At 40.7% G+C, this 24,548-nt stretch overlaps 3 protein-coding genes across 3 annotated transcripts; 2 read left to right on the top strand and 1 right to left on the bottom strand.

The window, feature by feature from the left end:
* The first annotated feature begins 3,864 nt into the window (after positions 1 to 3,864).
* LOC104447778 (1-(5-phosphoribosyl)-5-[(5-phosphoribosylamino)methylideneamino] imidazole-4-carboxamide isomerase, chloroplastic) lies at positions 3,865 to 8,870 on the top strand. Its single transcript, XM_010061491.3, is given in 9 exon segments — positions 3,865 to 4,170; positions 4,273 to 4,337; positions 5,125 to 5,332; positions 5,879 to 5,964; positions 6,379 to 6,480; positions 6,748 to 6,881; positions 8,000 to 8,048; positions 8,502 to 8,610; positions 8,613 to 8,870. Coding segments are annotated over 9 exon segments (939 nt in total). The 5' UTR covers positions 3,865 to 4,049; the 3' UTR covers positions 8,678 to 8,870.
* A 9,394-nt stretch (positions 8,871 to 18,264) lies between these two features.
* Positions 18,265 to 20,887, top strand: LOC104447769 (heme-binding-like protein At3g10130, chloroplastic). The gene is made up of 8 exons (XM_010061482.3): positions 18,265 to 18,517; positions 18,628 to 18,714; positions 18,833 to 18,903; positions 19,080 to 19,181; positions 19,274 to 19,378; positions 19,806 to 19,941; positions 20,377 to 20,486; positions 20,582 to 20,887. The coding sequence occupies exons 1-8, from the start codon at positions 18,265 to 18,267 to the stop codon at positions 20,654 to 20,656; spliced, it is 939 nt and encodes a 312-aa protein (XP_010059784.2). The 3' UTR covers positions 20,657 to 20,887.
* Positions 20,888 to 22,600: 1,713 nt separating this feature from the next.
* Positions 22,601 to 22,936, bottom strand: LOC108957407. The gene has a single exon (XM_018867962.1). The coding sequence runs from the start codon at positions 22,934 to 22,936 to the stop codon at positions 22,601 to 22,603; it is 336 nt and encodes a 111-aa protein (XP_018723507.1).
* Positions 22,937 to 24,548: the final 1,612 nt, after the last annotated feature.

Below are 24,548 nucleotides of genomic sequence, written 5' to 3'. Positions count from 1 at the left end.
CATAATTTTTCTTTTCCCAATTAAGGGAACGTGCAAATATTTCTCGAGACTGTTTCGTACATTTTTATCTATGCATATTTATGTCGGCACGTCATCGGCAAGCATTTTGCTGCCGAGTATATTTGATAGAGGACCTTGGTTAATGAAGTGGATGGCCGCTCTCCTCTTTTTCGCCCGACCCTTCGCAAGGTGGTTGCAGTTGATTTTCTTACTTTCCTAATGCCTGTGGAGCACCTTGACTCACTAGATGTTCAATTTTCTCATGCTGTATCTCCACAGAAGCATAGACAAAAGTAGTGGTGGAAGAGTTTCGGTTATCTTCCCTTAAAACCGATTGGTGGCGAAAATTTAGATGTGCTAACGCCTCCGATCCAGCCAATTGAAGGCAAAAGATACAACAGGAAAGTCCTTGCCGGTAACATGTATAAATTGTCCCCTAAAGTTTCAACAAAGGTGTCGATCTGAGATGCCACTCTTCTATGTTATACCATGTTCCTACCTCTAAACGAAGCATTGGGATCAACGTATGTCTCTGAGGGTAACAACTTAGGATTATTTTTATATATGCAGCTTGTATAACCTTTTTTTTTTTTTTTTTTTATAACAAAATTTACATTTATTACCTATATTGATGGTGATGGAGGTGAGTTATGTAAGAGTGCGTTTGGGAGAACAAGTTTTGCTTTTTTTATTCTATTTCTAGGAATAATTTCTTAGTATTTAAAGACGTTTGGTAATTGCCCAAAATTTTTATTCTCAAAATAGAAATGCATTTGGTAGAATTCTTAATTTTTTTTTGTTTCTTTGAAATTTTTAATACTTTTATTATATTTTCTTTTTCTTTTCCTTATCTCTTTTTCTTCCTCCTTTGTGATCGGTTGCTAGCCACAGTAGCGGCGGGCGGTTGCAGCGGTCGACAATGATTGGTGACCGGCTGGGAGGAAAAAGAGGAGAGAAGGAGAAAAGAGAAAAAGAAAAAGAAAACTAGATTGATATTGATTTCGGAATTGTTCTCGGAAACAGAAAAATAATTTTTTTTTTTAGTTTTAAATCTATTCCCGAACAAAAAAAAAAATATTTGTTTTGTTTTTACTCCCAGAAGAAAGAAAAAGAATCAATTAACAAATAGAACCCTAGACACGAGTTACACATACTGCAGAATGGACCATGGGGCAAGTGAATGAACATTGTTTCTTTCCAGCCCCTATTCGCTGACATTTCTCACTCATGCGTTAGATGCTCACGAGAATTCAGGTTTTTTAATGAAGTTAGCATTGTGCTATCCAATTTTCATCCCTCCGTCGGAGGGCCCTTGACCTCGCCTCGCTAGCTTGCACCCTTGGTGCAGCCGGTCGACATCCACCGGCATTTTAGGTTGCATTTGGTAACGTTTTGTTCAAAATTGTTCTTGGAAACAGAAATATAAAAACTATTTCTGTTTTGGGAACAATTTTGAACAAGAACGCATTTAGAATCGCACAAAATTTCCGTCCTCGGAATAGAAAAATAATAGAAACACGTTTGGTAAACTTGTATAATTTTTTTGTTTATTTTAATTTTTTAATATTCATTTTCCTTTTTTCTTTTTTCTTTTTTTCTTTCTTCCTTTTGGCCGGTCATCGGCCCAAATCCGACGAGGCCGAGCCTCGCCGGGCCATCGCTAGGCCGACTTGGCAGTGGCCCAACGAGAGGTCAGCCTCACCGAGGGCCGGCGACGCTCTGATGAGGTCGCTGGACCTCAATGGCCAGTCGTCGACCATGGCCGAGGTCGGCAACCGGCCAAAGAAAAAAGAAATGTTTCTTGGAAGTGTTCCTAGGAACAAGAAACAAGTTTTTCTACTTCTTATTTATGTTTCAAATCTGTTATTGGAAACAAAAGTTTAAACAAACGCGTTTTTTTTTTTTTTTTATTCCCCGGAACAAAATAACAAAAATTTCTATGGTAGCTTTGTGATTAAGCATGTACCTTCGCTAGAAGTTGCTCGAGCATGGGTCGTGCCTCTTGAGCCCTGTGAGGGCGCGTTTGGTAACATTTTTATTTTAGGGAACAATTTTTTAATAGAATTTTTTTGTTCTCGGAAACAATTTCTAAGTATATTTTCTGGTTGTGCGGAATGAATATTTATCAAAAAAAAAAAAAATTCTAAGTATAAGAATGCGTTTGGTAACGCAATTTTTTTTTTACTCCATTCATTTGGTAAACTTATATAATTTTGTTATTTCTTTTAGTTTTCAATATTTTTTATTATATTTTTCATTTTTCTTTTATTTTCCTTCTTTCTCTTTGTGGCCGGTTGTCGGCCATGGTAGCGGCCAGCGATTTGCTAGGCGAGCTCGCCGGAGCCTCACTAGGCCACTGCGAGGCTCACTTGGTCATCAAGGCCACTGGCGAGGCTCAAACTCGCTTAGGCAGTGTGAGGTCGGCCTTGCCCTAGCTTGGCGAGGCTGAGCCTCGCGCCGGCCGGCGAGGCTCGGCTTCTCCGGGGGTTAGTGATGCTCCGGCGAGTCGTTGGCCCTTGTCGGCCGGTCGCCGGCATCGGCCATGGCTAAGGTCGGTGATTGGTAAAAGGAAGAAGAAGAAGAAGAAGAAGAAGAAGAAGAAGAAAATAAAGAGAAGAAAAAAAGAGGAGAGAGAAAAATTGTTTCTCAGAATTATTCTAGGAACAAGAAACAACTTTTTCCACCTCTTGTTTCTGTTCCAAATTTGTTATCGGGAACAAAATTTTTACCAAACGCGTTTTTATTCTTTTTTTGTTCTCCAGAACAAAAGAATAAAAAAATTTGTTCCGAGGAACAGAAACAAAAATAAACAAACAAGCCCTTATTGGTATGCTTTGGAACCGAGTTGATTGTCACATACGAAGCAAAATCAAATTGATTATAGGGATAGAACTCAGTTCGATTCAAAAGGTATAACGGCTTAATTGAACAAAATTAGAGATTCGAAGGGGCCAATGTAGGACTATATTTCACACTTTTCGCTAGACTAAGATTTTCCATGGACGAGGGGATGAAAATTGAAAAATAGTAGCGCAATGGCCCTCAGTAGAGGTGTTAAAATGGGTACACAACCAATTTGCTTAAATAGGTCGTTAATGGGTTAGTCTTATTTCCCAAGGCACCCATGATGGGATTTTAAAAATAAAATGACTAAAATTATGGGTTTTAAATGGGTCTATTTTGTACTTATTTAAAACCCATTTACCAACCAAATAAAAATAACTCACGATGTAGTCTATCCTACTAGAAGTGATAAAATTATAATTATTTTTTTATTTTATTTTTTTTATTTTTTATTTTTTCCTTTCTTCTTCCTCTGGGGCGGGCGTGGTGATGACCTGATGGCCAAGCGAGAGCTCAATGAGACTCAAACTCGCTGGCATCGCCAACGGGTGAGCTCAAGCTCACAGATCTAGCGGCGGAAGCCTCGTTAATGTCTGGCGAGGCTCGAGCTCATCGGCGTCAGGTGAGGCTTGAGCCTTGCCGATCCTAAGTGAGCTCGAAGCTCGCTGTGCGCCTAATGACCGTTATTTTATTTAAAAAAAAAAATCGATTTTAAAAATAATTATTTAAAAATTATAAAAATTATCTATTAAATTTACATTGTATAAAAATATTTTAATAATACAATTTTTTTAGAAAAATAATATATATAATTAAATGAGTCAAATATGGATCAAATATAAATCAGAATGAGTATGGGCTAAAAATTTTGTATTGCAATAAATAGATCATAAACATATTAAATGAGTTAATTTTGGTCGAATCATTTATGACTTTACCAAACCCGACTCGATCCCCCCATTTAACGGGTCTAGCCCTCGTTTCGGCCGCGGCGGCGGCTAAAAAACTGACTGGGACTACGAATTCCCTTCCCGTTTCGTGTCGTGGTTCTTCCGACGAGCAAGCCGACAGCAAATAAAGAAGACAACCTCGAAAGCTCGAGTTCGACATCGTACCTGGTAGCCTGAAAGGAGGAAATCGAAATACAGAGACAGAGGGCAAAAGAAGCTTCCGTCTTTCCAGTTTCAAATCTATAGTCTACAAGAATGAGGATGAGCAGCCTCCGCACCAGCTCGGTTCCCCATCTCAGCTCGCCCCGTCTCGGCTTCTGCTCCTCGATCGGCTCGCGCGACGGCTGCCGTTGTACCCCGACGATGCCCATTTCGAGTACGTACGGTCTCTAGCTGCGCGAGAATGCCGAGCGTTTCTGGGTCATATCGCAATCCTCAAGTCCTTATTTATCTTATTCTTGCTTTTGCTTTTGCCCAGGATCCTCCGCGCGGATGTCCGTACGGTGCGCCGTTCGATTCCGTCCTTGCATCGATATACACAAGGTGCTCCCTTTTGCAAGGGCCTTATGATGGTCCTGAGTTTCGATGGAGTAGCTTCCTTTGGTTGTTTGTTGTTAGTGCACTTCATGTATGTTCAGAGTATCTGTTCTTCTAAGAGGGGCGAAAAAGGGTGGAAAAACATTGCGGGGGGTTTTGCTATCAAAGTCTATCTTTATGAGCTTTCATGGAGTGGTGCTTAATAGGTGTAGGAATAACTGCTTCGGAAATTTGTTTCGGAAGTGCTGCGTCGAAATTTGAATGGGTATTGGTGGGTCTAGCATTGCTCTTCAGGAATGGTGAATTCCCAGCTGGAGACTGCGTGGTTGTCTCCGAAATGCATCTTTGATTTTGCATAAGGGTGTTGTTGTTACCGGAAGTAAATTTTTTTTCTTTTGACTTATCTGATTTTAGGAGTCAATAATGGCTAATTTGTTTCTCCTTATTCTCTTCGAATTGACTTAGTTCATCGGTCAATTGTTCCATCCACATTTTCGCATCTTTAACTGCTCCATATGTTGCATCTATGCCAAGAGCTTCCATGAGAATAAGTTCCATTTGCCTCTTTAAGTTGCCTCAGAAGTCAATTTTGCTTAAATCATTGTTTGACCTGTTCTGTTGCCTGTTGTTTTTCATTGGGTTAAGAAGGCCAGTGCTATGGTTGAATGGAGGATGTTGCTTGTTCCTTTCAGTTAGATGCATCATTTGTTGTGAGGTCTTCCATGGACACAATCTGCATCTTCACTTGGTCATTGTAGCAGCCAGTTGATCAAATTCAATGTATTGTTATCAGGGTAAAGTGAAACAAATTGTAGGGTCGACCCTTTGTGATTTGAAGGGCAATGAATCTGCTCCTGTGACCAATTTTGAATCAGACGTATCTTCAGCAGAGTACGCAAAATTATACCAAGAAGATGGGCTAGCAGGTGGTCATGTCATCATGCTTGGAGCAGATCCTCTAAGCAATGCTGCAGCAATTGAAGCATTGCATGCATATCCTGGTAGGTTGAGTTTTTTTTGTCATTAATTATACATACTTGCACAGTTGCTTATATGCAATTTGTACTGGAGCTTAAGGTTTTTGCTACAAATACAAACTCAAGAGAGTATTAGGTGTTTCCCGTTCCATCCTTATAGATTGTCCTTAAATTATAAAATGAATTTTCCTCTTGTTTCTTGTTTTGCAATTCAGCTACCTTTGTTTCGCTAGTGCTCGCCATAGAAAATGTCCATGCTTTTCCATGTGATTCTAAATGAAAATCTGGGGTTATGAGGTACTAAGGTTGATGGCTGTTCTCCTCAATAACTTCACCTTAGATTAGCAGACTATTTATATGCAAAAGTGAGAGAATGTTTTCTGATGTGTGCAAGGCATGGATAAAGTATATTGTTCCATTCTATTTTTGAGCATCTTTCTCTTCATTAATCATGGTTTGGTGGTTAAAAGCCTGTGACTACATTCCTTCTTATCTTATGGTGGATACTATCGCCTGAAACTTACAGATGTTTCCTCTGCTGAACTTATGGTGAGGACTTCCTTATGCTAGGCGGTCTGCAAGTAGGAGGTGGAATCAATTCAGAAAATTGTCTGAATTACATAGAAGAAGGGGCAAGCCATGTCATTGTAACATCGGTATGTCATTTTTACTTTAGTATTTCCTGTTCTCTTTTGTTAAAAAAAAAAAAAAGCTCAGCCTTCTTCATATGACAGTCCTTTTCTTGTTCTTATTTCCTTTCACTGTATTGCTAGGTATTTAGTGAAAGCAGGGGATAAACAGAGCAGTAGTTATGGGCTTTTCGAAAGGATAATTAGTTTCCAGATCTCACATGAACATGTTGATTTAAACTGTCAGGTCATACAAGATGTAGCTTTTCTATGGTATCATTCCCATGCTTGTTTACACTCACGAACTCGCAGCATAAAAGTTTGCACATTTCTGATAGATGGGAATGAAATTGAACATTGTAGCTGTCATACTTCCGCATGTTATCAAAACTGTACTAGTGAGTGCAATTGAGCTCTTTTCTTTTGATATTCTTGTTACAGTATGTGTTCAATAATGGACGAATGGACCTTGAAAGGCTTAAGGATCTTGTGCATGTGGTGGGAAAAGACCGTCTGGTGTTGGATCTTAGCTGCAGGAAGAAGGTTTGATATAGTTTCTTTTGTATAAATTTTGTCTAACTTAAGCTTTTGCGAGGAGATTAGGCTTAAAGAGTTGGCATAGCTTCTTTGGAGGAACTTCTGATTTCTTATACTTTCTGAAAGTTAGTGCCATGTGCTGAGATGTGGGTGTGTCAAACTAGCTGAACAAAGTTTTCATCAAGACCAATGTTCAGTTTGGCTTTTTTCTTTTTGGGTTCAGTGAGTTCATTAATTGAAGTTATTATATCTTCGCTGCTTGTTTATGTTCAGGAGGGTAAATATGCAATTGTCACTGACAGATGGCAGAAATTTAGTGATGTGTATCTGGATGAGAAGATATTAGAGTTTCTTGCGAGCTATGCTGATGAGTTCTTGGTCCATGGTGTTGACGTGGAAGGAAAAAAGTATGTACCTTTGATTCCTTCTCCACCTATTGCAAAGGGAAAACCCTTCTCTGCTTTAGAACTGCACCTCTATTAATGCCTTGGCCTTGTTTTTGTCTACTGCTTTTAACCTATCATATGTGACATCTTTTAAGAGATAGCAGTTGTTATTAGGCGTCACTGTTTTAAGTCACCTTGAACCGTGATTAATTATTCTTACTGCTGGAGGACTAATAGGTTGAAGAGGAATTTTGGTTTTCTGTGCTTGATGCTGAGCCTTTGTTTTTTGACCCATTATAAGAATAAGTTAATCTGGTAAAAAGTATTATATTTCAATAGACATGATATTTTACAAAAGATAAACATGATTTTTTTCAAAATAAATGTTTTTATTAAGCTATCAATTTTTTCCTTGTTGGTGTTCTAAGCTTCATGTGTACTTTCTTTTTAAGTTGCAAAGCACTTCTAGAGTGGTACTGGAAAAACATTCTTCTCACATGCTAATCAATCTTTTCTTTGTTCACCATTTATGCAAAAAAAAGAAAATCTACATAAAGAACATCTACTTAACCAACTACACATTTTGATTTTCTCATTGATAAATAAAGAAAACAAATTCCTGGTTGTTCTAATGTTTTCCATTTAATTTGTCGTTAATCTGCCATGAAATTCAGATTTTGGTCGTCATGATTCATAGCTTCTTAATGTGAATATACTTTAGTTCATTTTTCACTCCTGTTTCTCTTTTCAGTCAATGGCGTTGAGTTTCCTTCATAGAAATCTTTGAGTAACATTAAACAAGTCCAGGAGCCATCTCTTACCAATCTCTTAAGCAAATGGATGCTCTTTACTCTTACAAGGACATAGACATGTTCTTTGCAATATTATTTTCGATTGTACTGATAAAATAGTTCTGTGATTTGTTTGTAAAATGTGGAATTTTATCGCGGATTCTCAACTAATTACTGTTGGGCAGTGAGTCCATGCTGTCCATGTCAATGGTCCCCTTGTGCTTTGCAACTTCAACTTTCTTTATATTTTAAGTGAATTGTCCCCTTGTGCTTTGCAACTTTGACTTTTGCTACATTTTATATGTGCTGATCTCCATGATTCTAACCTTGAATGCTTGTTTACTACAGATTAGGAATTGATGAAGAGCTTGTGGCTTTGCTTGGCAAGTACTCTCAGGTAAGTAGTACGTCAATTACCACTTGGCGAGTTCTTTGCTATTATCTATGTTTTTTAATTATCATTTGGTTGATAATGTTTCCTTCCAGACGCGTGTTAGAAATTCATTCAATTTGCCATAAAGATAAACATTTTGCATGTTTAGTGCATAGATAGACCAAGACCTGCAGTTTCTTGACTCGTCTGGTGGTGAGCCTCACCTAGGCCTCAGTGGATTTTAAGACGTGGCAAGACGTGTGATGGCCTTTTTCTTTTCTGGAACATCCTAGTGCATTTTTGAAACTGTGGAAATGCTATTCTTTTTTCACTCTGTTAGCAAGACGCGCGTGTTTCCATTTCATCACTGAAAAGAATTCCTTTTATTTTCATTTTGCTGTTTATCTGTTGGTTGCTGGGCATCGAGTATGCATGTTCTGCATGCAAACATTGACACCAGCCTGTTTTGGACATCAGATTCCGGTGACCTACGCAGGTGGTGTTACGGTAATGGAAGATCTGGAGAGGATAAAAGTGGCCGGCATGGGACGTGTGGATGTGACGGTAGGAAGCGCTTTGGATATTTTCGGGGCAACTTGGCATACAAAGACGTTGTGGCGTGGCATGCTCAGCAGCAGGCTTTGCCTGTTTAATCATCTCTTGACATTATCTTGTGATTCTCTGTATCAATTCAGCCATTGGACATGATCGCGTGCAACTACCAATATTGGGTTCTTGCTCGCCTATTCAGAAGAGGCTGTTTATTACACTAAAGACCATGTAGACAGTCGAGCTATGAACCAGATTGAGAGAGGCCTTAGTTTGGATTGAGTTTGATTTCTTATTCGTCTTCTTTATGCTTAGGATTTATCAGCATGGATACATGACCCAGAACCCTTCTAAGTCCGAGAAGCAAATGACTTAACAAGCTTGCCAATCACTGAAAGCAATTGATTTGGCTAAATCTTACGTTGTGTCCAAAATATTAAAAGTAACTTTGTACGCTCAGCATGATAATGAATTCTCAGCTTGATGAAAAGGGTGCTTAATTTTTATCTTTTTCTTGATTGATGTAGGGTGTTGGGATCTCGTAGGGACCCGGTTAATTCCATCAGTCAAGACGGTTTATTATTTGCGGCAAATGTCTTATGTTCTAGATCCTAAGATCCAAATGGCGATTTCTCGAGGCCCGATTTGCTGTCAGGCTTAGACCAGAATTCAATTTGAGGAACTCTGCAGTGTACCGAATGCGATCCTCTGAACCTGCGGCGATAGTTGAAAAGATAAATAGGGCCGTAGAGGAGTTTCTGCAACTTAGGAAGAGTGCTGTTAAATGTTCAGAGAAAGTGTTGACTGGATGGATGGTTCGAAGCAGGCTGTAGCAGGAGTGGTAGCTCAAGATCACAAGGAGCTTTAGCACGGATCAAAAGGCAGATTTTCAAACACTTGTTCGGCAGAGGAGACAGAATTGGCAGCCGTGTATAAGGACGTCACCAACTCATCTTTAGTCTTGCTCTTGAATATTTAGGACATGCATGATGATCATTTTGTCTCTTTACTTTTTATTTTGTTTATTTTTTTGGTTTATGGGAATAGATTTGGAGTAGAAATTCGTTTGGTAATACAATTTTTTTTTCCAATTTATGAGAAATTTTTAGCCTAAAAAAAAATTTGGAATGAAAATAATAAGTAAAAATTCTCTACTTAATAGAAACAAAAATAAAAACTCTTCGCATTACTTGCACTCGCCTCCTGCTGTCTATTATTGTATGATTTCTGCATTGACGCTTTTAATTTAATTGATTAAGGATGTTTTATTTGACAAAAGAGTGGAGCACTATGAATGAAAAAGAGCAAGAGAGGGAGATATTTAAAAGGGCCTATCAAACAAATTTCTGTTTTGGAAAGAAAAAAATTGTCTCGTTATCAAATATGTATCTCTACTTAGAAACTCGTTTAGGAAATAGAAAAAGAAAAAGAAAAATATATTTCTGACTATAAATTATTCTCAAGAACAAAAGATTATCATTCGTGCCCTTGACATCAAAAATTTGAAGACATTTGTATTGAAAGAGCAAAGTTTCAATTGTCGTGCTTCATCATTGCACCCCAAGGACCAAATGCACGTTGTTAAGTAAGTATACCAGAAGTGCATAAAGTTGTATGCAACGCTTTCTTTGTTGCTAAAAATTTCTTTTAGATCACTTAAGTGTTACTTTTAAAAAAAAATCACTTAAATGTTAATTTTGATTTGAAGTCGTCACAAATCTAATTTTGCCTTGTTTTTTTATTAATATCTCGTATTGACGTGGCTCGCTGGAATGCTTCATCAGCATATATAATACCTTTAACAATGATGTTTTCAACATTTGCCTCAAATTCAAAATCCTGATTTTAATTTTCGTAAATTCAAAACCCTAATATAATTTTCCCCCAAAGTCACACTCTTCCCCCTTCACGAAGCCGCCTGCACATCGAGGTTAAACTTTTTCTTTGCCTCCGGTGGAATGCTCGTGAGATTGTGTACGCAAGCGAGGAAAGCCAAATTTCACAGGTTAACAGATGATGCCTTGAAAGTGAGTTGTGAAGATGGTAATTTGTAGAGAGCAAATGAGCTGCCGAAATTGGTGGGCACGCAAGGAGGATGAGGCGCGATGGAGTGTACTGTCAATATCAGGTGCCAAAGGGACGTGAATAGCAGCTACAAAAGGACTCGCTAATCCAGCAGCTATCAGCTCGCCTGAGCACTGATGGACACCCGAAGGCGATGAATGTACAAGTCGAGCATGGGCGTACGCTGCTGAATGACTGCTCCTTGCTCGACGTGCTGGCGACATTTGTAGCGGCGGCCTGTAGTTCCTTTGCTTGCTCCACCACCCGCCGCACCTCCTCCTTCATCCGCCTCTCAGCCTCCTTGGTGGCAATATCGTGTATTTCCTCAAAGAAAGAGTCAACGGATTGAAAAAAAAAAAAAAAAAAAAGCGACAGTGTGCGACGTTTATAAAATATGCAAACTTATATTAAAATTTTATTTATAAAACTCACGTGATGATATTGGCCGAAATTTCTTGTTGATAGCGTTTAAATGATCATTTTTATCCAATTTGATACTTAAGGCCCTATTTGTTTGTGTTTTTTTCTTGTCATGAACACAATTTCTGCTTTTTTTTTGTTTTTTGAAACAAAAAAAAAAAGAATAAAAATGCATTTGTTTACGTTTTTGTTCCCGGGATTTGTTTCGTTCCAAGGAACAAATTTTGAAACAGAAATAAGAAACAAGAAAAACTTGTTTCTTTGTTTTCTGAACACTTCGAAAAACAATTTTCTCTCTCCTATTTTTTCCTTCTTTTTCTTTTCTTTTTTTTTTTTTTTTGGCTAGTCGCCCGCCTTGGCCATGGCCAACGATCTCGCCGGAGCATTGCCGGCTCTCGCCTTGGTCGGGCGAGCTCCGGCCGGCCCAGATCCAAAGAGGCCGTCGGCCTCGTCGGTCGGTTATCGACCATGGCCGAGGCTAGCGATCGGCCAAAAGGAAGAAAAAATAAAAATAAAGAAAAATAAAATAAAAATATTAAAAATTAAAAGCAATAAAAAAAAAATTATACAAGTTTATCAAGTGCGGTTATCAAATATATATATATATATATATATATATATATATATATATATTTATACCCAGGGGAACCTCGTACAACCGGAATCTCGTGCACAAATGTGGCCCGAGTAAACCCTAAAGTGACGCTAGCGGAGGACCCACCATCCTGACGTCACACTTAAGACACCAAGTGCCTCCACTGGATTTCGAACCCCTCGCCTTTAGGCAATGATCAATGAAGCTCTTATCCGGCGAGCCACCACGGTCGATGGTAATTATTCCTCGGAACATAAATATATATATATTATGGAATAATTTTTTAACAGAAACATTACTAAATGCACCACAAATGACTTAGTGAAAATCTTTAGCATTTCTAATATATTAAGCCCGATTTCTTGCGTACGAAGCAAAGAAGCTCCTAGTTTGACGATTTTTTTTCACTGTTCATCCGATTTCTTGCGTACTAATTCCCGAAGTGTTGAGCGTTCATTGAGGCCGATTCTCGGGGATCTGTGGCGCCTTGAAGGCATATTCAAAACCCATTCAAGCTCGGCCTAGTACGTGCTCCTCCTTGGGTTTGATGGCCGGCTTTAGCTAGGGTTTTTTCCGCCCCTGTTTCTGCGTTTTCGTTTCTGTACTGCTATGATTCCCGGAATGGTTTCGGCCTAAAATGAGGGGCCAGGGTTTGGAATTCGTAGCCCTCCCCATCCTGATAATGATCCATCCCCTTCTGGTGGTCCCGTGAATGAGAATAGGGGTTTTACCGCCCAGACCCCTACTGGTTTGATTAATGCTTCTGCCCGTGCTCGATCTACCCAAGCTCAAGGTGGGCCGAGGGGTAGGAGTAAAGGCAGGTTGAGTTCTACACGGCCTCAGAGAGCAACCTCGACGAGCTCCAATCTTCGTACTTGGGCGAGTGTGGCTGTGGCTAGGGTGTCAACCAAAAGATACGATTTGGAGTTCTGCCCTCCAACTTATGTTGATAATAAACCGATTATTGAAATGACTGACGAAGATCTTCAAGCCGCCGATCCTAAACTTCAAGATTGTCTTGTTGGCTACTATATTGGGAGGAGAATTCCCTTCAAAGTTACTGAAGCTGCTTTCAAGAAAGCTTGGGGTGTGAACTTGGTTGAAGTTATGGCCAATGAAAAGGGATTTTTCTTTTTCCACATTCCGGACAATGATTTTTGGAGGAAGGTATTAGAAGGTGGGCCTTTTACCGTCTCAAAAGTGCCTATCGTTCTTCAACAATGGAGGCCGGCCCTAGAGTTGAGGATGGATGCTCTTCTAACCGTTCCTGTGTGGGTAAAGCTTATAAATCTTCCTGCTGCTTTTTTTCCTCTCGGGCAATTAGCAAAGTTGCTAGCGCCGTTGGGAGGCCGCTCTATGTAGACCAAAGAATGGAACATATGAAAATGTTAGCATATCCTAGAGTCTGTAGAAATCATAGCAAAGCAACATTCATGTGAATCAATTGAGGTGGTTCATCATGGTGAATCATGCGTGGTTGATATAGAATATATATGGAGACCCACGACTTGTGCAGGGTGTGGCATTTTTGGCCATAAATGCAATCCAGTTGCTGTGCATTCTATTGAAAAGAATGTTCAACGACCCTTGATCGTTACACCTCCGATCCCTCAATATGTGTCTTTGGTTCCTGCTCCTCCTGCTCTGTCTCCAGGTCATGCAAATGCCCCTCAATGTGTACAGACTAAAGACAATACGCGAGACAATCCCTTATTTATTAATAGGCCGAATGTTGGACATTACCCAGCAGGGGAGACCACTTCGGATCGGCACATGATTGCCGACCCTGTTGATGAACATAATGCTCCTCAATCAGACTCTGTTGTTGCTCGCAAGGTGGCCTTACCTCTCGCCTCAACTCCTTTTGTGACTAATTCATCTTCAGTTGATGAGGGATGACAACAAGCAAAAGGGAAGAAGAAAAAGCAACCTGCAACTAAAGAGGCGGATTCTTTCGGTTTAGCTCGACCTAGTGAAGGTAGGCAGCAGTTGAAGTTGAAGTTGAAGACTTCGGCACTAATTAAACCACCACTCCTTCCACCTATGTAGATTTCTAAAGGTCTCTTGAAGGCCCCTTCCAAGGTGCATGATGGTTGTGTAAAAATGTCACACCTGATTTCCCACTCGGATACTGCTCAATGCTCCGATGAAATTGGTAGTCCCAGTTTACATGCTGCTTTGGACGATGAAGATTTACTTTCCATCAATTCTTCTCCTCGGGCACAGATATCAGATGTAAGGTCAGAAAGTCTCCAGGAGCAACTGTTGCTTCTCCGACCGGACCCGCCCCCTTCGGTGAACACCAATGCGACCTCTACTAGTCGTAAGGCCTCTAAGAAGAGGTGATTCTCTCCCTACCCCATTGTAAATATGTTTTTTGGGTTTTGGAATGTTTGGGGTATTCTCGGTCCTATTAGACGAGCTGAGATCATGAAGCTTGTTTACTCGAATAATTTGTGCTTGATTGGCATTTTTGAGACACATGTTCCCGAACCTTTGTTTGACTCCATCTCCTTGACCTTATTAAGAGGATGGAAGTTTATGACTACTCTCCGCGAGGTAGAATATGGGTCGGGTGGGACCCCAATGTTGTTACTTTTGATCCCCTCTCTTCTAATGCACAAGCTATTCATGGTTACCTTACTTTCAACATCTCTAGCATGAGTTGCTACATTTTGGCAGTTTATGGAGATCATACCTTTGTGCGACGTAGACGCTTATGGGATGATCTTATCCATTACAATGAAGTCTTGCAAGACTTAGCTTGGCTTGTGGCAAGTGATTTCAATGCCATAAGAGACCCCTCAGATAGGGTTGGGGGTTCAAATTCTTGGATTTCTAATTTTGATGAGTTTCAGTTATGCTTAGCTTGGACTGATTTGGTGGATCTTCGTTATGTTGGCCTTCGTTTTATCTGGTCTACATCGTCTGGTGCTGCAGGGAAGATGCGAAAGATTGACCGGGTTCTGATTAACTCTAATTGGAACCGGCAGTTCTCCTTCTCTAAAGCTTCTTTTCTTAACCTGGGATCTCCCATCACTCTCCTATGATCGTTAGAGTTCTTGATCCGGTGCTAAGAAGAAAGCCTTTTAAATACTTTGACTTTTGGTCAGAGCACCCGGATTTCTCATCGATTATCAATCATGCTTGGGATAGCCCGGTGTGGGGAGTACCGATGTTTCGCCTTGTGTCTAAACTGAAAATTGTAAAAGGTCGCCTCAAGACCCTCAACAAAGAATCTTTCTCGAACATCTCGGTGAGAACGGTGGAAGCTAGAGAAGCTCTTCGCAGCACTCAAGTTGGTCTTCAAGTTGATAAGATCTTACCATTTCCGAAGGAACTGGAGTTACATCTCCCACTAATTCTTCTCTTGCAGACCTTGAGAAATTTCAGCGTCGTGCTTTTGTTGAACTGCGTCTCCAAGAAGAATCATTTTTCTGTCAAAAGTCTAGGGTGAAATGGCTAAAGGAGGGTGATCGAAACACCAAGTTCTTTCACCACTCTGTGAAAAATAGACAACTCAATAACCACATCATTTTAGTGAAAGATCCATCCGGCTCCATCATCACAGCCCTTTTCTTGTGCCACAAGTGTTTGTATTATATTTCTCTGAGCTGCTTTCACCTCAGGTGGGTCTTTCTAAGCCTTCTCTTCAAGAGTTGAAGACGTTCATCCACCAGCCACTATCAGATGCGCAATGCTGCTCTATCGCTTGTCCGGTTACTGATGTCGAGATAAAGGAAACACTATTCTCTCTTGCAAGGGGTAAAGCCCCAGGTCCTAATGGTTTCTCTATCGAATTTTTCAAAACCAATTGGGAAACAGTCGGGTCTCTCGTCTTAGAAGTAGTTAAGGACTTCTTTTCTTTGGGATATCTTCTAAAAGAGGTAAACAACACTATCCTTGCTTTGATTCCCAAAGTTCCGAATGCTTCTGCTATCACGGATTATAGGCCTATTGTGTGTTGTAACACCATTTATAAGGTTATTACAAAAATCCTTGCTAATCTAGTGGCTATTATGTTAAATGATTTGATTAGCTCGTCCCAAAACGCGTTTGTTAAAGGTAGAAGAATCAGAAATAACATTCTCCTAACTCAGGAATTGTTTTTTGGTTTCCACTTAGAGCTATATCTACCAAAATGTGCCATCAAAGTCGATTTTCAAAAGGCGTATGATACCGTCGATTTGGGATTTCTTGGAACTCACGCTTCTAGCTTTCAGGTTTCCTGATTGGATCATCCGCTTGATTATGGTTTGTGTTAGAACGCCTAAATTCTCTGTATCTATTAATGGTGAACTTGGGCGGTTGTGGTCTTCACCAAGGTGATCCCTTGTCGCCCTATCTATTTACGCTTGTTATGGAGGTGTTCTCGGGGATTTTAAATGCCCGATCTTCTGAAGGAGTTTAAATACTTTTGGAGCTGCAAGAAAGTGAAGCTCTCACCTATTTTTTGCCAATGACGTTTTTCTTTTTTGCCAAGCTGATTAGGTCTCGGCTACTATGCTTAAGAGAAGTTTAGACATTTTCTCATCTTGGAGTGGGTTGAATCCAAACAAAAACAAGAGCGAAGTGTTTCTTTCGGGTGGTTCCGTTTCTATTAGAGATAATATTCAGCTTGCATTTGGCTTCCAGGAAGGTACACTACCGGTTCGTTACCTGGGGGTTCCTATCATCTCTTCTAGACTCAGAAAAGGTGATTGTATTATGCTGATTGATCGTATCACCGCAAGGATTCAATCTTGGACCCATCGGTTTTTATCCTTTGCAGGAAGGGTTCAACTTATAAGGTTAGTGTTGCATTCTATCTAGGCCTTTTGGGCAAGTGTTTTTTCTTTGCCTGCTTCTGTCATTGATAGGATTGAACAATTGTTAAGACAATTTTTGTGGAAGGACACCTCACTTGGTCGTGGCGGGGCCAAAGTGTCTTGGGATGATATTTGTCTCCCTAAGGAGGAATGTGGTTTAGGCATTCGTAAGCTGAAAGATTGCAATACAACCTCCTTGCTTAAATATATTTGGTTTCTCTTCACCGATAAAGAATTCCTATGGTGTCATTGGGTTCATTCGTATTTCTTAAAGAAGGACAATTTTTGGAATTCTTCCCAACCCATCGTATGTTCGTGGGCGTGGAAAAAAATTCTGTAGATTTGAAGTTTTTTCAAGTCGTCTTTCTTTTGGCAGATTGGTCATGGTTACTCAGTTTCTCTATGGCACAACCATTGGCTAACTTGTGGACCATTACATTTGTTTGTACCACCAAATCTTATGGACAGTTTTGACCTTCCAAGCTATCAGTGGTGGCCGATCTCTTCTCCCCTGCAGGTCGATCGCTTAGACTCTTCCTCGCAATGTGGGGCATCCCTATTCTCGATCGCTCCACGACCCATGACCGCTTCACTTGGCGCAATGACCCTTCAGGTTCGTTTTCGGTTGCTTCCGCCTAGAATACTATTAGGATTAAAAAGGAACGTGTGCCTTGGGCTTCTTTTATTTGGGATAATGCAATTGCCCCTAGGTTTCAATTTAATATGTGGCTAATCACTAAAAATCGGTTGCCAACTCAAACCTTACTCCTTTCTCATGGAAGAAGCGAGTTTTCAGTGTGCACCTTTTGCAGTTCCATTCCTGATTCCGTTGACCACTTGTTTTTTGAATGTGAGACCTCCGCAACTCTTGCATATTTTTGGGATTCCAGGTGTAATCTTCCTTGGAGGAATAGGACGTGGGTGAATAACCTGTCTTGGGCATTAAAATTCCTAAGTGGAAAGGATTTTTTCATAGTATTGCACATTTTTCTTTCGGGACCATGTGCCACCTTATCTGGAAGAAGATGAATTCCATCATTTTCGGGAGATTCCTTGGTGATCCCAGCTATTAAAGATCACCTAATCAAGGTTGTGAAGGACAAGGCTCTTACGTTTAATAATGCTCCGCCTACTCCAAGAAACAAAAGACTCCAAAGAAGTTGGGACTTCGATCCCTCCGTGTTTAACTCGGCTACATCTTCCTAACACCCTCTCCATTCTTTGTCTTTTTGATTGAGGGTCGGCGGTATGGTTTGTGGTAGTTTGTAGTGCCGTGGATTGTTTAGCTTGTTCTTTTTTGCCTTTGTATCTTTTGATTCGGCTCCCTCTCACTCTCCCTGTTTTCCCGCAGATAGAGTGGGAGTTTTGGCTCCGATTTCTTGTATATTTATCCAAAGCGTAATATATTCTTAACCCTTGCCTTAAAAAAAAAAAAAAAAAAAAAAAAAACCCGCAAGTTGCCCATCGGCGCTGCCCTTCCAGCAAGATTGAAGATGGCGCATCCCATCTTCTTCAAAACGCTGTAGTTGCTCCAGTGGTCGGGAAGAGACCACCTTTGAGTGTCACGTCCTTTGTCCTTTACCGATTACCGAGAAATTTCGGGCAAAAACGAAATTATATTATTAGATTCTGAAAAATATCAAGGAGACAACAATGCGCGCGCGGGGACGGCTACACGAGCAAAGCCGGTTCCGGGAAGGAAAAAAGCCGTAACCGCCACTCGTCCTCCGCAACTGCCGCTCTCTCCGCCGTAACCGAAATTCGAACACTCCGTTGCTCCCCCCCCGGACCCCCCTAGACGACCATGTCTCTGTGCGAGCCCTCGTCGTTGCTCGGTCCATCCCTCTCGAGAACCCTCGTGCCGACCTCACGATGCCCCAAGCGATCCACGAGCGCCGGCCGCGCCGCCGTCATGTCCACGGCCGCCGCCGACAGGGCCGCCGCCGCCGCCGCTGCCGTTTCTCCTCCTTCGCGCAGGCGGCCCATCTCCGCCTTAGAGGCTCGGGTCTCCCTCGTGTTCGCCCTCGCTTCCCAGGCCTCTTCCGTCTCCCAGCGACGTACATGTTCTCCCGCCGAACTCTTGTCTTTTCCACATCGTTTCTCGAGCGTGAGTATTTGCGAGCATGTGTGTCGGGCTCAATTTGGGTCGCTGTAATCTGTGGTGCAGTTCTGGCGGATTTGGCGACCGAAACCGCGAAGTACGTGTTCCCGAAGAGGTTCGAGAGCCGCAATTTGGAGGAGGCTTTGATGGCAGGTACTCAAGTTTGCCTTTCGTGGTGGAAATGAGCTTGGGATGGTGTAATTGGGATAATTCAGAAGTCTAAACTGTGTTTTATCGGGGTTTTTCGTTTTGTTACGCTGCCCTGTTTCAGTTCCGGATCTCGAGACGGTGAAGTTCAAAGTTTTGAGCAGGAGAGACCAGTATGAAATAAGAGAAGTGGAGGTATAAACTGCACTCGGCGTGCACGTCCTTTCTCTCTGAGAATTTATGTTCCCTTCATTTAGTTGTACTCGCGATAAACGGCATGATTAGGATTCTAGTTAAGTTTTTCCTGCTCCTGGGCTTTTTATCCGATCACTGCTTTCGTCTACTTACCTTGCATTTGTGAATGTGAATAGCCTTACTACATAGCGGAAACGACAATGCCTGGAAAGACTGGATTCGACCTCAATGGGGCTTCTCAATCCTTCAATGTCTTAGCCGAGTACCTCTTCGGTAAGGTAGTTAATCAATCCTTTCAGTTACCTTCTCTATCACGTCACCAAAATGACCATTCCATTACTTAATATGCTTATGTGGACCTTTCAATCAGAACACAACAAAGGAGCAAATGGAGATGACTACCCCTGTTTATACACGCAAGAGTCCATCTGATGGAAAGCGAATGGAAATGACGACACCCGTAATAACAAAGAAGGTGAGTTGTCCAATATCCTTGTCGACATCAAGTTTGATAATTAGAGAGGCTGTTGGCAGATGGAGTGTGGTAGAGTCTATGCCCATGCAATCCCTGTTAACTCTTTAAAAGAGAAGGGCATTGGCTGATTGTTCTTGACATTGGGGGGGCACATTGATCTATTGACATCAATAATGGTTTAGCTCTAATTTGGGAATCTCAAACTCTTTTCTCTGCAATATGTTCTAAGTATTAGTTTAGAGGATACTTTACAGCTTCCAGTACCTTATGTTGAACTATGACAATTATAACAGATTCTCCTCCTTTGGTTATTAAGAACTTAACCTGATGTTGTGTTAATTTTCTTTCTAGCAGCGAAGTATTTATGCTGAGATGATTCGGCATTTTCATTTCAAAACTTGTTTTGCTTGTTCATTACTGAATGTAGGTGGAAAATGAAGGGAAGTGGCAGATGTCCTTTGTTATGCCCTCAAAGTATGGTGCAAATATACCATCACCTAGAGATCCATCAGTAAGGGTTAAAGAGGTTCCAGGGAAAATTGTTGCTGTTGTTGCCTTTTCAGGTTTGTTCTCTCCATAAACAGATAAAGCTCAACCTACGCAGCTTTTGATTTCAATGAAATTCCTTTCTCCTTGGAAATAGATTTACATCCTGAATTACATGAATAGAAGTGGTCATAAGTGAAGTCTGCGTGATGTGTAAATCAATATTGACTGTTAAGTGAATATGATATGTGACATATATGCATTAGTCATTTGTGCATATAAACGCCATCTTTTTCTGGTAGCAATTTTTTCTTTCGGTAGAAGGTGTGCAATTTGATAAGCATGCACCCTTTCCCATAACTATTTTTGAGTCGCCATTTGTGCTGCTTTTCTTCTTCTGGGCAATCTGTCTTCAGAATCAACGTGGACACTCACTAGTTACATAGTATGGTGTTTTTGGTAATAAGGAATTCTAAATCATAAGTAGATTGTTTATCTCTCTTCGAAATCAGGTTTTGTTACTGATGGAGAAGTTATACAACGGGAGTTAAAACTTAGAGATGCTCTGAAAAGTGATGGAGAGTTCAGGGTAAAAGGAGGTACTTCTGTGGAAGTTGCACAGGTAGGTCCAGCATAAATTTTTGGGATGATCTTGTTACCGCAGACTTTTAGTAATGAAAGGTTCTCAATCTTTTATTATTTTTTATATTATTGCAGTACAATCCACCTTTTACGCTACCTTTTACACGTCGTAATGAGGTTGCCGTGGAGGTGGAAAGGAAGGAACAGTAGCTCTTATCTGGAAATCCTAGAACTTGGAGGAATGGTGTATAAAGAACCTCTTATCCTTTGTAAAGTGGAAACTACCTGTATATAAATAGAGGCAAAGGTGGGTGCTTTGAGCTAAATATATTTTGTAAAGCAGGACGATGTGGAACTGAGCGTTCTGAATGACCTGAAAGACTACTGAATATCATGTCAATGGAAACGCTTTCATAGCTAATTGTATGCTTAAATGTGCAATCATCTGGTTATCTCTAGCTATTAATGTGAGAAGCCTCATGCACCTAATTTGGCCAATTTTAAAACTGTCGGACCAGAGGAGTCAAATTTCTTGCATGATCCTGGTGCGTGAGCACAGCTACTTTAAGCTGTCGGATCACATGGGCCTCAGTGAGATGCACATGATCCAATGGTTGATATACCCTGCACCAGCCCCGCTATTGATTAAGGCTCATGTTTCTTCACTTTTTCCTTGCTAAAGAAGGCCCAAAAAATGGCTCGTGTGCACTAGAAGCATGCAACTACTGCTCTCAAAGGAGGGGTTGATAGTAGTGATTGTAAATAATGTCTAAATTTTTCCTTAGATCACTAAATCTTAGGAATATCATTGCCATTGTCTGCTTAATTTAAGATCATCCTGTTAAGCCATGATCACGTGGCATTTACTAGTGTCTGCATGCATCCTATGGAGCTCTGCTGTTGCTCCTCATCTTCTCATTACTGGCTATTTGCCCAAGGTGAAATAACTAATGTATATATAGTAGGCTGTACATAAAGGCTTCCTTAAGTCTTCAGTTCTTGAATCCTTTTGCCAAGTGAAATCCATCTTTGGCTAAACAGTTATTTTGTTTAGCCATTTGGGCTCTGCTCTAAAGGAAGCCATGGCATTGTTTGCCTTCATGATAGCCCTATTACACTTATTTTTTTCTGATCGTCTATCTCATAAAGCTTTCCACAAGAAAGTGGAAGACGGGTCCCTAAAAGTGGCCCCGTCTGGTACTTTTTTTATTTTTTATTTTCCCCCCGACCTGCTCAGAGGGTTAAGAATGACCATCAAGCATCACTTAGTTATACCTCTGGCTTTTTGGGGCTTTGCATACATGTAAAGAACATCCGCAAGAAGGATTGAGACTATGAAATCCTCCAAGTCTTGGAGTAAAAACAATAGACAAGGAGACAAAATGTACGAGAGGACAAACCTTTGTCAAAGTGTTAAAGGATTGTCATAATTGATGTAATAGTTAACTAAATCAAGAATAGTTAGTCAATTGCTAGTGATTGAGCCTTCAAATAGTTCATGATTGGCCAAATTGAAAGGAAGGGGAAAAAAAAAAAACCATTAAGTGATTGACAAAACTTTTAAGGAAGAGTTCAGTGCTTTCTTGTTCATATCTAAACTTTTCCTCCAAGTTGGCAAGTGGGGAGAGGCCCCTCAAGGTTGAAAGTGCTGCTGCATTTTTCTGTTGCCCTGAGCTGGGTATCCCTTAGTCATGGTGACGATGGCGTTTCTGTATATTAGTTGGTCTTAAATCACCTGGTGCAAACACAGTTTTGATTGATAGCAAACTCATCGACTGATAATTTCTGACTTGCTAGCATGATTTAGTTAACTTGAGCATGTATTTGGTGATATGGGCATTTATATTCATATCACGTGTTCCTTGTTTTTGCCTTCTCCATTTTCATGTCTTTTTTATTAGCTGTGACTTACTTCTATCCACACGGAGAAAGGGTGTCCCAACGAGACTGAACCAACCACAGAAAAGCATGGCTATCTTTTAAGACTAATAGTTAGCATATTCTTGTGTTGTGGTACGATTACAACAAGAGACACTCAACTACATAACAACGTCAACTAACTTTTAAAAATTCATTTTCTTATGTCATTAATTGCAACATTTTGTACTTGGCGTTCTCAGATCATTGAGAGAGAGAGAGAGAGAGAGAGAGATACTAGTCTAATTCAGGTATACTTTGTAATATAGGCTTCCATCCTTCGCAATGACCTCTGTCATCAATGTTGACTTTCTGCAAAGTCTGTTCTCTCTCAAGAAGCAGCAATCCCCGGTCACCTACTGAAACTGCTCCTTCCTGTAGCATCTGCTGCAGTTCTCTTCTACTGATTATCAGCTTCACTCTTGAAGGACCAGCTTCCTCGTAATCCTCGATCCGTTGATCTAGAAAAGAAACTTTCGCCTTTTGGACTTTTAGTTCTGTCCTATACTCAAGGACTTTACCTTCTGTTTTCACAATCTTGATTTCCTTTCTCAGAGCTAAGCAGTTGCCCATGCTTGTGCTTGGAAATGCTTCTCCGAAATTTTTAGTTCTTGGGCAGTCTGATGAATGTGGAGCTTTGCATATAAATAATAACTTTGTAGTGCATGTTTGATTACGAAAGGGACTGAAGATCATTTTGGAACCCATCGTGCTGATTTTTTGTCGGTTCGTGAATGGGACTTATCTGTCATGGCATTTGGTGGTTGACTTCCATCATTGAGGTAATTATCCACTTGATGAATAAAAAGGACAGACCACTATAATTTGCAAGTCCACAGGAATATAAGTGCATTAGTTTAGCTTTGGACTGCATCTTGGTGGTTTTTTAAGGATGATCATCCATTTGTTAATGGCTTAGAACACATGAGCTCAATCTTTTCTTGTTGTATTCATCTGTCCACAAGCAGCAGATGAGTGAGTCGAGAAAATTATTGGTGTAGTTTTGTTTTCGGTGTCGCTTAGATTTTGGTGGTTCCTTACATTTAGTCTGTTCCCATAGGGGGAACTTGTGTAGGGCCAGGATCAATCTTCGCTAGTGCCCCTCAAACAATATGCAGACCAGTTCAATTTGATCATTGACCATAGTGAGACACACTATGGCCGCTCAAGCTCCAACTCTAGAAACAGAGTCAACCACCAATTGGTTGGTTGACTAATTATGTCGCGCAGTGTTGACCTCTTTGCTTCATCAATTTCCACCAAGATATTTGTGACAGAGAGGATTGCTTCGGGTTAGGTAGGTAGGGCATGAAATTGGGTTGCAGCTATCGTCTTGGTGTTCAGCTGCCTAATAAAGTGCTGCGTACAGGGAACACTTCCATTGCTTATCCTGGAGCGGGATTTAATTTACAGCGTCGTTGCTTTGGATGTTCTGTGATGTGGGGATTACGAAAGGATGATGTAGGCCCACTTTGGAAGCAAGAGCATCGAATCATTTCATGAAGTGGAGTGTTCACCAGGAAAAACCTGTAGCGTGGTGCTTGCTGGTTTTCGTCAACAGCACCCAATAACATACACTCGAATGCTAGTTTCTCCATTAGTGGAACGCCGTGTTTTGCATTCTAGTGAGAGAAAGCAACAAGTGTTTCACACATAGAGAGAGAGAGAGAGAGAGAGAGAGGTTGCCCATGGACCAGTCATATTGACGAAATATCGCTGTCTGTCGAATGGTTGCTGGTTGATATTGCTACGCATTTGGGTGGAATTTGAAGAGAGAACATCTTCTGAGACTGGGTGAGTTTTCCTTTTCACATTATGCAAACGTCTCTGTCTTTCTGCACTTTCGATCTTCAGTTCCATAGGCTGATTGTGCGCGCTCGTGCGTGAAGCGTGAGCAAGTTGTGTTCTTTTTGGCCATTTCAGATTGTAGAATGACAGCGGAAGAACATTCTTTGAAAATTGCTGGAAGCAGAGTATTAATAAACAAAAGCGGTGAGTCTTAAACGAGTATTGTTCATTTCCGATAATTCAGAACTCTTACTCAACGACCATTAGACAGATGACCTGGTGACGATAGATCCCGACCGAGGAGTTAAGTGGAAAACTTGCCCAAGTATGGGAAAAAAAACTATTGCTTGGGAAAAGTACAAAAAAAAAGTCTTAAATCTATTATATTGATATCAAT

This window comes from Eucalyptus grandis, chromosome 1 (genome assembly GCF_016545825.1).
Source record: "Eucalyptus grandis isolate ANBG69807.140 chromosome 1, ASM1654582v1, whole genome shotgun sequence".
In the NCBI taxonomy this organism is placed as follows: domain Eukaryota; kingdom Viridiplantae; phylum Streptophyta; class Magnoliopsida; order Myrtales; family Myrtaceae; genus Eucalyptus; species Eucalyptus grandis.
The sequence above is the reverse complement of the archived record's forward strand: the minus strand, read 5'-3'. Positions and strand labels throughout refer to the sequence as shown.